At 38.4% G+C, this 15,756-nt stretch overlaps 1 protein-coding gene across 1 annotated transcript in view; it reads right to left on the bottom strand.

Moving 5' to 3' along the window:
* Positions 1 to 2,086: 2,086 nt before the first annotated feature.
* The window catches only part of poc1a (POC1 centriolar protein A), a 99,795-nt gene continuing 86,125 nt past the window's right edge, over positions 2,087 to 15,756 (bottom strand). Inside the window, exon 11 of the mRNA XM_084394945.1 lies at positions 2,087 to 2,586. Coding sequence (XP_084251071.1) covers positions 2,446 to 2,586 — 141 coding nt within the window. The 3' untranslated portion in view covers positions 2,087 to 2,445. The remainder of the gene's footprint in view (positions 2,587 to 15,756) is intronic.

Below are 15,756 nucleotides of genomic sequence, written 5' to 3'. Positions count from 1 at the left end.
ACAGCTGTGTAACTGTAGTGGTGAACCGTAACCACCATAAATATAATGTTTGTATTCCCATTTGCTCCAATAATTGCACAATAGCTTTTCTTTGACTTCTCTATTGATATTGATTAGGTTGGTCAGAATCCCTCACACAGCAGCAGTAATTCATGACACAGAATATAGTAATAAGTTTGTCAAAATTAAAAAAAATTAAAATAACTTTGTTAGATTAAAATGTTAATAACTGTGAAAACTTCTCATTTTCTGTTGCATCGCAGTTTTAAACGGTTCATGCTGTTAGTGTTCTGGAGGAACTGTTACAGCATCCCGACGTTATTATTCTATATTATGAGGTTAATTTCAGCCGGCAAGAGTATTTGTGTATAATGACGTTAAACTTTATAACTCACATGGTTTCATGTCTCTCGTGTCATCGTACACACACATAAACACTGAATCTAAATCAATATTTCATTTCCACTTTTACGTCTTTATAGCGAGTGGCATGTGGAATCCCGTGACGCTAACCCTCGGCCTAACTGCAGTTTAGTCAAATAAACTATTTCAGGATGATTCAGGAATATTTTTGCAGTAATAACCGGTTGACTGTACATCATGCTTTATTAAATTTAGCTTTGAATTCCATAATGCAGTTTATTAAGACAGAAAATTGGACATTTACTTTAAAAAATATGGAAGCCTGTTTCTGTGATGGAATAATCATTTTTAAAAAGTTAATTGCGACTTTATATCTCACAATTTTCTCACGCTGTTCGGAGTTTATATGTCACAATACCAAAGCTTACATCTAAACTCAGAATTGCGAGAAGAAAGTCAGAATCCATAAAAACCATTGTTGAAATGTAAGAGAAAGCCCCTCCTGAAACATCCATCAAAGTTACCGTTTCACACACTGTACGTGAGACAGTGAGCGCTGAACTCGGACACACACTCGATCAGGGAAAGGCCTCCAGATGTTCTGGCCATAAAGACCCAGAGAAACACATGTGCAGAATGAGGCAGACACACACTCCGCTTTTCTTCAGTCACAGAACACACACACACACACACACACACACACACACACACACACACACACACACACACACACACACACACACACACACACTGCACCAGCGGAGAGTCACTGCCATGTGTAATTAAAGACCTGATGTCGTTATCTGGAAGTGTGAGGCTCGGTCCCGTCCGGCACAGACTCCAGCCCCAGACAGGAAGGAAAAGAGTGTGTGTGTGTGTGTGTGTGTCGACCAGTGTTACGCTTTAGTGAGTCTGTTCTCAGCTCAGCTGAACTACAGAGGAAAACATCACGGCAAACACACACTCATTCGGTCTGACGGGTGATTTCTGGAGGTGCAGGATTGAGGTATTTTAAAACTACGAGCTGTGAGGAGTGAACACTGTACACATTACACAAAGATTACGCTGACACTTTCAATATGGTTCGTTAGCTAACATTAGTTCACTACCTTAGTTGACATGAACTAAGCATGACCAATACTTCTACAGCATTTATTAATCTTAGTAAATATTAATTTCAACATTTACTAATACATTATTAAAATCAAAGGTTGTATTTGTTAACATTAGTGAATGCACTGTGAACATGAACAAACAATGAACGGCTGTATTTCTATTAACTAACATTAAGAAAGATAAATAAATACTGTAACAAATGATTTGTTCAATGTTAGTTAATACATTAACTAATGTCAACTAATGAACCTTATTGTAAAGTGTTACCAAGATTACAAAAAAGTAACAGTACATTAAAGCAGATCAGTAGCTTCACACTCGCCATGAGCTCCAGAGGCGAACATAACGGCTGTTTCCAGACAGGTTTCCTGAACGCTCCTGAAAGCCCCGCCCCCAAACTCACGCTATTGGCTGAGGCAATGTTGCTGCTTCAGGCTGTTCAATAGCAGCAGAGTATTTTATCGCTGTATTTACATGATTCAGGGAAACCAACCAATGAATGAACAGACATGACTGTAAAGCCCTGACATTACATAATAAAACATTACATATTAGCTGATACTATATTTTACAGTAATATACAGAAAGAAGAACACAGGAAGCAACACGTGTTAAATAAACACATTTACTGGCATTTTAATGGACAAAAATAAAACTAAGTGTTTAGTTACACCGGGAAATGAGACAGAATGACTCAAAATAGCAAACGTGAAAAAGAAAGTACAGTTCAAAAGTTCAGGACAAACTAATGCAAGTAAAGGAGGAAGGCTTCATGTTTAGATTTCTCTTCTCTTCTCAGATTTCAGTTTCAGTTTGTGGTTTTGAGGATGGATTACAGTAGAGCCGATGCTTATTCCACACTCAGCACAAACACACACAATCCTCATCGCACACACTGCTGCTCACGGCAGAACCTGCACACAACATCTGCCGCCTGTAATGAAGACGGCTCTGATGTGATCGCTGTTATCGCTGTGGATCGGGACGCTGGTCTGTGATCTGGAGACTCTGAGCTCGATGTTTCGCTCCGTTCTGACGCTGGATCTCCACACACTCCTGCAGTTTGTCCTCGGTCAGAGTCAGACGCTGCTCCAGAATGGCCACCGTCTACAAAACAAGAGCAGGACCGGCATGAGATCCGCTGAGTGACCCTTACACCCATATATATCCAGCTCTAATTAAATTCATACATGAAAACTGTTTTTGTTGTTGTTGATAAAAGCATAAAGCTAACCCTCAGTGGGGTGTTAGAAAGATCGTACAACTTCACATAGATTATCCAACATGTAATCTCAGTGATACAGTGTGTATGGAGAACAGGAGTGGTTCATTTGTCTGTAGGGTCTGTAGGGTAGTGCACCACTGATTCAGGTAGTCAAAGAAAGAAGCGAATAAAGGGAGAAGACAGACGTGTGGATGTGGATGAACAGTACGATCAGGCCTGTACTGGGAGCCAGTATGGGAAACAGTGGAGGACAAACACACACATTGATGCACTGGTGTGGAGGCGGCCATCGCTGTGACATCATACCGTGGAGAAGCAGTGAGTGTGTGTGTGTGTGTGTGTGTGTGTGTGTGTTTCTGCAGATGGTTCCAATAAACCAGGAGGAAACCTATAGTATGTTTCCATAGTACAATAATCTCTCAATGTCAAAAAAGCAAGCAGAATCAAGGTCATGTCATGAAGAATCACGTTTTCCTCATGCCTTGATAATGTTCTATGCAAAGATGATAGCAAATCATAATAGTGGGTATTTATAATAAGGTCTTAAAGGGCAAGAGGCACTAAAACATACAGTAAAAAAGTGCATCATTGTTTGAGAAGCTAATGTTTTAAAGTAGCTTCCCACTACTGAGCTACGAGAACAGAAATGAAGCAAAAAAACTGCAGTAGAAAGAGTGAGTGAGGGAAAGACACTGAGACTGGAGCGTGGGAGGGAGTTATGATCCTCGTCACAGGAATGCATGAATGGAATCTATTTCGGCCCCCAAACAGATGTGCTGTTCTCCTCGCACACAATCCCTGATTATGAGGAGGAATACGAGTCTCTCATTCGTGAGGCAGAAACACCACATCCACTGTGTGTGTCGGAAGCAGACCGAGATGAGAAACGAGGAGAGTGTGTGAGTGAAGAACACACACATTAATGTGCTGAGGGGGCGGAGCTAAAGAGCCAGCATTCACAACAACACGAGCGGTTCCTCAAAACCAGCTCACGCCAGAGATCAGCCACTATCACATACTATCACTATCACTATCACTCACACTATCACTATAACTAATACTATCACTAAAACTAATACTATCACTATCACCAAAACTAATACTATCACTATCACATACTATCACTATAACTAACACTCACACTATCACTATAACTAATACTATCACTATCACTAAAACTAATACTATCACTATCACATACTATCACTATCACTCACACTATCACTATAACTAATACTATCACTATCACTAAAACTAATACTATCACTATCACATACTATCACTATAACTAACACTCACACTATAACTATCACTATCACTAAAACTAATACTATCACTATAACTAACACTCACACTATCACTATAAGTAATACTATCACTATCACATACTATCACTATCACTAACACTAACACTCACACTATCACTATAACTATCACTATCACTAAAACTAATACTATCACTATCACATACTATCACTATAACTAACACTCACACTATCACTATAACTAATACTATCACTATCACTAAAACTAATACTAATACTATCACTATCACATACTATCACTATCACTCACACTATCACTATAACTAATACTATCACTATCACTATCACTAAAACTAATACTATCACTATAACTAACACTCACACTATCACTATAACTAATACTATCACTATCACATACTATCACTATAACTAACACTCACACTATAACTATCACTATCACTATCACTAAAACTAATACTATCACTATAACTAACACTCACACTATCACTATAACTAATACTATCACTATCACTAAAACTAATACTATCACTATCACTATCACATACTATCACTATAACTAACACTCACACTATCACTATAACTAATACTATCACTATCACTAAAACTAATACTATCACTATCACATACTATCACTATAACTAACACTCACACTATAACTATCACTATCACTAAAACTAATACTATCACTATCACATACTATCACTATAACTAACACTCACACTATCACTATAACTAATACTATCACTATCACTAAAACTAATACTATCACTATCACATACTATCACTATAACTAACACTCACACTATAACTATCACTATCACTAAAACTAAAACTAATACTATCACTATCACTATCACATACTATCACTATAACTAACACTCACACTATCACTATAACTAATACTATCACTATCACTAAAAATAATACTATCACTATCACTTACACTCACACTATAACTAATACTATCACTTACACTCACACTATCACTATCACTAATACTATCACTATCACTAACACTCACACTATCACTATAACTAATACCATAACTATCACTATCACTATAACTAATACTATCACTATCACATACTATCACTATCACTATCACTAACACTCACACTATCACTATAACTAATACTATCACTATAACTAATACTATCACTATCACTATCACATACTATCACTATCACTAACACTCACACTATAACTATCACTATAACTAATACTATCACTATCACTATCACATACTATCACTATCACTAACACTCACACTATCACTATAACTAATACTATCACTAACACTCACACTATCACTATAACTAATACTATCACTATCACTATCACATACTATCACTATCACTATCACTATCACTAACACTCACACTATCACTATAACTAATACTATCACTATCACTAAAACTAATACTATCACTATCACATACTATCACTATAACTAACACTCACACTATCACTATAACTAATACTATCACTATCACTAAAACTAATACTATCACTATCACATACTATCACTATCACTCACACTATCACTATAACTAATACTATCACTATCACTAACACTCACACTCACACTATAACTAATACTATCACTATCACTATAACTATCACATACTATCACTATCACTATAACTAATACTATCACTATCACTAACACTCACACTATAACTAATACTATCACTATCACTATCACATACTATCACTATCACTAACACTCACACTATCACTATAACTAATACTATCACTATCACTATAACTAATACTATCACTATCACATACTATCACTATCACTAACACTCACACTATAACTATCACTATAACTAATACTATCACTATCACATACTATCACTATCACTAACACTCACACTCACACTGTCACTATAACTAATACTATCACTATCACATACTATCACTATCACTAACACTCACACTATCACTAATACTATCACTATCACTAACACTCACACTATCACTATAACTAATACCATAACTATCACTATCACTATCACTATAACTAATACTAATACTATCACTATCACATACTATCACTATCACTAACACTCACACTATCACTATAACTAATACTATCACTATCACTATAACTAATAATATCATCACTATCACTATCACATACTATCACTATCACTAACACTCACACTATAACTATCACTATAACTAATACTATCACTATCACTATCACATACTATCACTATCACTAACACTCACACTCACACTATCACTATAACTAATACTATCACTAACACTCACACTATCACTATCACATACTATCACTATCACTAACACTCACACTATAACTATCACTATAACTAATACTATCACTATCACTATCACATACTATCACTATCACTAACACTCACACTCACACTATCACTATAACTAATACTATCACTAACACTCACACTATCACTATAACTAATACTATCACTATCACATACTATCACTATCACTAACACTCACACTATCACTATAACTAATACTATCACTATCACTAAAACTAATACTATCACTATCACATACTATCACTATAACTAACACTCACACTATCACTATACTAATACTATCACTATCACTAAAACTAATACTATCACTATCACATACTATCACTATAACTAACACTCACACTATCACTATAACTAATACTATCACTATCACTAAAACTAATACTATCACTATCACTCACACTATCACTATAACTAATACTATCACTATCACTAACACTCACACTCACACTATAACTAATACTATCACTATCACTATAACTAATACTATCACTATCACTATAACTAATACTATCACTATCACTATCACATACTATCACTATCACTAACACTCACACTATCACTATAACTAATACTATCACTATCACTATAACTAATACTATCACTATCACATACTATCACTATCACTAACACTCACACTTTAACTATCACTATAACTAATACTATCACTATCACTATCACTAACACTAACACTCACACTCACACTATCACTATAACTAATACTATCACTATCACATACTATCACTATCACTAACACTCACACTTTAACTATCACTATAACTAATACTATCACTATCACTATCACTAACACTAACACTCACACTCACACTATCACTATAACTAATACTATCACTAACACTCACACTATCACTATAACTAATACTATCACTAAAACTAATACTATCACTATCACATACTATCACTATAACTAACACTCACACTATCACTATAACTAATACTATCACTATCACTATAACTAATACTATCACTATCACATACTATCACTATCACTAACACTCACACTTTAACTATCACTATAACTAATACTATCACTATCACTATCACTAACACTAACACTCACACTCACACTATCACTATAACTAATACTATCACTAACACTCACACTATCACTATAACTAATACTATCACTAAAACTAATACTATCACTATCACATACTATCACTATAACTAACACTCACACTATCACTATAACTAATACTATCACTATCACATACTATCACTATCACTATCACTAACACTCACACTATCACTATAACTAATACTATCACTATCACTAAAACTAATACTATCACTATCACATACTATCACTATAACTAACACTCACACTATCACTATAACTAATACTATCACTATCACTAAAACTAATACTATCACTATCACATACTATCACTATAACTAATACTATCACTATCACTAACACTCACACTATAACTAATACTATCACTATCACTATAACTAACACTCACACTATCACTATAACTAATACTATCACTAAAACTAATACTATCACTATCACATACTATCACTATAACTAATACTATCACTATCACTAACACTCACACTATCACTATCACTAATACTATCACTATCACATACTATCACTATCACTAACACTCACACTATCACTATAACTAATACTATCACTAACACTCACACTATAACTATCACTATCACTATAACTAATACTATCACTATCACATACTATCACTATCACTAACACTCACACTATCACTATAACTAATACTATCACTATCACATACTATCATTATCACTAACACTCACACTATCACTATAACTAATACTATCACTAACACTCACACTATCACTATAACTAATACTATCACTATCACATACTATCACTATCACTAACACTCACACTATCACTATAACTAATACTATCACTATCACTATAACTAATACTATCACTATCACTATCACATACTATCACTATCACTAACACTCACACTATAACTATCACTATAACTAATACTATCACTATCACATACTATCACTATCACTAACACTCACACTATCACTATAACTAATACTATCACTATCACTATAACTAATACTATCACTATCACATACTATCACTATCACATACTATCACTATCACTATCACTAACACTCACACTATCACTATAACTAATACTATCACTATCACTAAAACTAATACTATCACTATCACATACTATCACTATAACTAACACTCACACTATCACTATAACTAATACTATCACTATCACTAAAACTAATACTATCACTATCACTATCACATACTATCACTATAACTAATACTATCACTATCACTAACACTCACACTCACACTATAACTAATACTATCACTATCACTATAACTAACACTCACACTATCACTATAACTAATACTATCACTAAAACTAATACTATCACTATCACATACTATCACTATAACTAATACTATCACTATCACTAACACTCACACTATCACTATCACTAATACCATAACTATCACTATCACTATCACTATCACTAATACTATCACTATCACATACTATCACTATCACTAACACTCACACTATCACTATAACTATCACTATAACTAATACTATCACTATCACATACTATCACTATCACTATCACTATCACTATCACTAACACTCACACTATCACTATAACTAATACTATCACTATCACTAAAACTAATACTATCACTATCACATACTATCACTATAACTAACACTCACACTATCACTATAACTAATACTATCACTATCACTAAAACTAATACTATCACTATCACTATCACTATCACATACTATCACTATAACTAATACTATCACTATCACTAACACTCACACTCACACTATAACTAATACTATCACTATCACTATAACTAACACTCACACTATCACTATAACTAATACTATCACTAAAACTAATACTATCACTATCACATACTATCACTATAACTAATACTATCACTATCACTAACACTCACACTATCACTATCACTATCACTAATACCATAACTATCACTATCACTATCACTATAACTAATACTATCACTATCACATACTATCACTATCACTAACACTCACACTATCACTATAACTATCACTATAACTAATACTATCACTATCACATACTATCACTATCACTAACACTCACACTATCACTATAACTAATACTATCACTAACACTCACACTATCACTATAACTAATACTATCACTATCACATACTATCACTATCACTAACACTCACACTATCACTATAACTAATACTATCACTATCACTATCACATACTATCATTATCACTAACACTCACACTATCACTATAACTAATACTATCACTAACACTCACACTATCACTATAACTAATACTATCACTATCACATACTATCATTATCACTAACACTCACACTATCACTATCACTATAACTAATACTATCACTATCACATACTATCATTATCACTAACACTCACACTAGCACTATAGGGTCCAAGACCCCAGGACATTTGTCCTACTTGAACCATGAATACACACAAAAAACTGAAGGGATTCGAGGAGTTGTGGTTGAAATTTAAAAACAAATCATTCCCTTGCGGGTCAATTTGACTCCCTTAGGAATTAGTGGAATGTGAGGAATGCTTCAGTACACATAGAAAAACCAAAAAATGCTAAAACTTTACCTAAAATTGATTGTATAATGTCTACATGTGTATCTGAATGCACACTGAAAGTGAACTGACTTTATGACCCAGCGGAACAGCTCATTTGCTTATCTTATATTATTATTTTTTCACAAGAGGTCGGCAAAGACTATCAATGTAAGATATTTAGAGCTGAATTAAAAGGGTTATGCATGAAATTGTGAGTTATTTTGAATTTAAGTTGAAAGAATGAGAGGAATGTGTTTAACTTACTATTTATTTATTGATCAAATCTAGTAATTTAAAAATAAATAAAAAAATATTGCAAAAAAATTGCAGCAACATATTGTCACATATTAGGGATGGCAATCAATTAAAATCTTAATATTCTTTAATCAGATCATTTCATAGTAAATGCATTCAGTTCCAAGAAAACAAAATATTAGGCCCATGACACAGTTACGAAACTGCTATGTCCAACTGAACAGATTTATTTAAACCGAGACCAATCAGAAATCTGTCTCAGGTACTGATACCCAAAAAGCTGCACCTCTAAATTCATTTTAGAAGTTTAAAGCTCAAGAACGGGGAATTGATCATGATTTCTGGGTCACACACAGAGCGGATGGGGTTCGATGGGTTCAGCTCGGGACTCTTACACAGCCACATCGAGAACCCATTTCTGAAGAGTTTCTGTTGTGTCTGGGACGGGAAAGGCTGTCCTCAAACTGCAGACACACACATATTCAGAGCACAGAATCGTCTAGAATAACAAACACTGGGATGATGTGTCAGACTGGCAGATGAAGTATGATTCACTCCATAGATCGTGTTCACGGAGCTTTACACTCAACACTGTGTGTGTGTGCTGATCTCAGACCTGTGTGTGTGTGTGTGTGTGCTGATCTCAGACCTGTGTGTGTGTGCTGATCTCAGACCTCTGTGTGTGTGTGTGTGTGCTGATCTCAGACCTGTGTGTGTGTGCTGATCTCAGACCTGTGTGTGTGTGTGTGTGTGCTGATCTCAGACCTGTGTGTGTGTGTGTGTGCTGATCTCAGACCTGTGTGTGTGTGTGTGTGCTGATCTCAGACCTGTGTGTGTGTGTGTGTGTGTGCTGATCTCAGACCTGTGTGTGTGATTGGATCAGACTGGATCTCAGTATTGAGCGCTGCAACCGAGGACAGCCGGTGTTTTGAGCGACCGCTTCACGAACACACAGACATTTACATTCAGCAACAACATCAATCTGTTCAGACAGACATCTGATGCTCTGGCTCATACATCACAGGCTCAATCACACTCAGATCTGAGGCCATTCTAGTGGAGTTGTCTGCAAGGACAGCTGTGAAAATCAAGACTGAAATGAGGATTACAATCAAAGTGGAGGTACAACAGAAGTGCAAGGGTTTGTGTGTGCAGTGTGTCAACATCAACCCAACCAGACCCTGCCTAGAGAACACCAACCCTTCAAACTGTGGAGAAGCTGCAGAGAGCCAGCGATCACTGTGAAGGAGTGCAGAGAATACAGTACAGGAGAATCAGCCGAGCACATCGAGAGCTGTGGAGAACAGAAGACATTCCTCAAACACACCTTCAGCTCATCACACACACACACACACACACACACACACACACTGCAACCCTATCTCACACACACACACTGCAACCCTGAAGAGACTTTAACACACAGAACTGCTAATAAAGAAGTGCACTCTAGATGAGTGAGGAACATCTACAGGAACTGGTCCAGCTTGAGGGAAGCGGTCCCGCTCTTGAGGAGAACACTACAGCGACCCATCAGGAACATATGAAGACACACCAGTGTACGTCTGAACTGTAATGCTGTCGGGCAGAAGCTTGTAAATCATTACTATTGCTCACCCTTTACGTCTGTCTGTGTGTTTTTAATATATTTAACCAACGAAAAGTATTGAAAAGAGCTTGTGACTAAACCTCATGACTCCATTGGCTCCTTAAACTGTCAATCAAACCTCATAACTCCGCCCACCTCTATCATGAACGAAGTGCCACGCAGAGTTTGGAGCGTCTCTGATTCTTTGCAATGCAAGGATAAAGAAACAACTGGTTCTCTAAATAAGTACAGCGTTTTCTTTGCTCAAATAACACGATATATAAAGTTTTATGTGTTTGAGGAGCGGAGAAGAGCGTCTTAAGGCGGATTTACACTTCAGCGTCGTCGTCCGCGTTGATGTGGGTTGACTGGGAACTGAAGTTTAGTCGAATCACAGCCAACACTGTCTTAAAGTCTGTGCGAAGCACTTCGTCTTTAATAACACAAGATTTTGGACAAATTACAGAAACAAAGTAGTAACTTCATTTGAACTTGATTTTAGTAATATGTTAATAATATAATGACACATGCAAGTATATGATCATCATAAAGCCACAATATCAAATTTGACAACACAGTGTGTAATTATATAAAGTGGTGAAAATCCAGCTTTTAATGTTGTTTATATGTCTGTGTGCTGTTTTTAATCACAAACTACCTTGTAACCAATCAGATCAACATGTGATTGTCAACGGGTGGATCTCTGAGCTGAGTGAGTGAGTGAGTGAGTGAGTGGAGGCGGGGCTCATTTGCATATTCATAGAACCGCGCATACTAAATGAGGCAAGGGTGTCGAGTTACATTCAAGATATTTTAAGGCATGAAGACATTTTGTTTTCAAGGAAAAAACTTTTAAATATGTCATTTTGGTGATCAAAGATGAGTTTTAAGGGATACAATAATGACTACAGAAGACTTTAAATATTACAGGGTTTTTTGTACATATCTGGTGAAGTAGCAGTGGTGCTCCTGCACAGTGTCCTGGACGGGACGGGACATTTCTTTAGGTGAACCCAGCCCTGGATATAAACCCCAACACAAACACAAACACCAACAGCAGACATTCTTGCTCATCTAAAGCAAATCTGAAGGACAGAATGTGGATTTAGTGTGAGCAGTGTGAATGCATCGTGAAAGATTGAACTTCGGTCGGTTTTATACAGTCTGAATCCGCACGAGGCTAATCCCTGGAATGCTAATTATGGCTGTAGTTATTTCTGATCATTCTTCCACAGCTCTTCTGTTCAGAGTCTCCCTGGTTCGAGGATCAGACCCGTACACAGGCTCTCTGAGCTCGATAACATCTGCAGGAGGGAATGGGTTTAGCGTTTCCTTCCTCTGCTAGTGTGCTTTTCAGATCAATGCGAGAAGCGTCTCTGGCCCGTCCTCGCTCCGGCTGTCAGAGGCTCTGGGGACACAGCGCTGAAGGTCACCGGAGGACAAACCACACAACATTCATGCTGTTTACAGAAGCACTGCTCTAAACCCTGCTAATATTGAGCTTTGACTTTACTCAGCATTTCTTTTTTTGTTGGCAGTCTAGTTGAATTGGACAAGTGTGTTCCAGTGTGTGTCCTAACAGGGCTGAGGAACGCTGTCTGAAGGCGTTCCCTGATCGAGAGATCGAGAGACAGATCTACGGCTCGATCACCCTCGCCTGTTATTTCCATGTTTAAATGCTCTTATTATAGACATGAAAACATGATACAATAATCATAATAAACAAGGTCTTCTACAAGTTTGCATCCCAGAATTACAGGGTTATAGAAGCGTCTGGACAGAGCCTGTGTTTCACGTTCTCTGTAAAATCTGCATTATAGGTCCATTAAACCATCTCCAGGTTTCACCCGCTCTATTTTAGTGTCTGCGTTACACACACACCCCACTTTGTTACACACACACCTCACTGTGTTACACACACACCCCACTGTGTTACACACACACACCCCACTGCGTTACACACACCCCACTGTTACACACACACACACCCCACTGCATTACACACACCCCACTGCGTTACACCCCCCACTGCGTTATACACACACACCCCACTGCGTTATACACACACACCCCACTGCGTTACACACCCCCCACTGCGTTACACACCCCCCACTGCGTTACACACACCCCATTGCGTTATACACACACACCCCACTGCGTTATACACACACACCCCACTGCGTTATATACACACACCCCACTGCGTTACACACACACCCCTTTGTTACACACACACCCCACTGCGTTACACCCCCCCCCCACTGTGTTACACACACCCCACTGCGTTACACACACCCCACTGCGTTACACCCCCCTACTGCGTTACACACACACCCCACTGCGTTACACCCCCCACTGCGTTACACACACACCCCACTGCGTTACACACACCCCACTGCGTTACACACACACCCCACTGCGTTACACACACCCCACTGCGGTACACCCCCCCACTGCGTTACACCTCCCCACTGCGTTACACACACACCCCACTGCGTTACACCCCCCCCACTGCGTTACACACACACCCCACTGCGGTACACCCCCCCACTGCGTTACACCCCCCCACTGCGTTACACACACACCCCACTGCGTTACACACACACCCCACTGCGACACACCCCACTGCGGTACACCCCCCCCCACTGCGTTACACACACACCCCACTGCGTTACACCCCCTTATTATAGACATGAAAACATGATACAATAATCATAATAAACAAGGTCTTCTACAAGTTTGCATCCCAGAATTACAGGGTTATAGAAGCGTCTGGACAGAGCCTGTGTTTCACGTTCTCTGTAAAATCTGCATTATAGGTCCATTAAACCACACACACACCCCACTGCGTTACACACACACACCCCACTGCGTTACACCCCCCCACTGCGTTACACACACACCCCCCACTGCGTTACACACACACCCCACTGCGGTACACCCCCCCACTGCGTTACACACACCCCACTGCGTTACACCCCCCCACTGCGTTACACCCCCTACTGCGTTACACCCCCCCACTGCGTTACACACACACCCCACTGCGTTACACACACCCCACTTCGTTACACACACCCCACTGCGTTACACCCCCCCACTGCGTTACACACACCCCACTTCGTTACACACACCCCACTGCGTTACACCCCCCCACTGCGTTACACCCCCCCACTGCGTTACACACACCCCACTGCGTTACATACACACCTCACTGCGTTACACACACACCCCAGCTGTGTTACACACACACCCCACTGCGTTACACACACACACCCCACTGCGTTACACACACACACCCCACTGCGTTACACACACACACCCCACTGCGTTACACACACACACCCCACTGCGTTACACACACACATGAACTGCTGGCTAACACACCCGCTGAGTGACGAGATGATGTTTGGGCTCGCTGTAATACACTCAACTATTAAAACTGCTACCAGTCCCCATACTAACATCTGTAATGGGCAGTGATACGGGCTGGGAGTGTGTGTGTGTGTGTGTGTGTGTCTCAGCACATTCCCCCGCTTCAGGCTCAGATGTGAATTATTCATTGGGTTCTTCAGCCACTGGATCCAGTGTTTCTGCTAGTGTGTGTTCGCAGTGAGCGTCAGACGGGCTTCAACAGTGCACTCACAGATATGTGTGTGTTTGGCTTCAACATGATGATCAAATGAGGACTCGGGAGATACTGAATGTCATTTTGTGCAAACATCAGTTGCTGGACTCAACGGTCGAAATGAAATGTTAAAAATGTGGCATTTTAGTAAATGGAGGGGAAAATAATAAAAGAGGAAAAATAAAACTCACAACCTTCACTTGTAAAGCAGAACAACTGAATCTATTTGAACTATCCTTTTATGTATACAGTTGTGTATCATATGAATGGCTGTTAAAGAGTTCCTGTCATCCATTTACAGATGATATTTCCCTGTGCGGTC

This window comes from Rutilus rutilus (assembly GCF_951802725.1).
Source record: "Rutilus rutilus genome assembly, chromosome: 22".
Lineage (NCBI taxonomy): Eukaryota > Metazoa > Chordata > Actinopteri > Cypriniformes > Leuciscidae > Rutilus > Rutilus rutilus.
The sequence above is the reverse complement of the archived record's forward strand: the minus strand, read 5'-3'. Positions and strand labels throughout refer to the sequence as shown.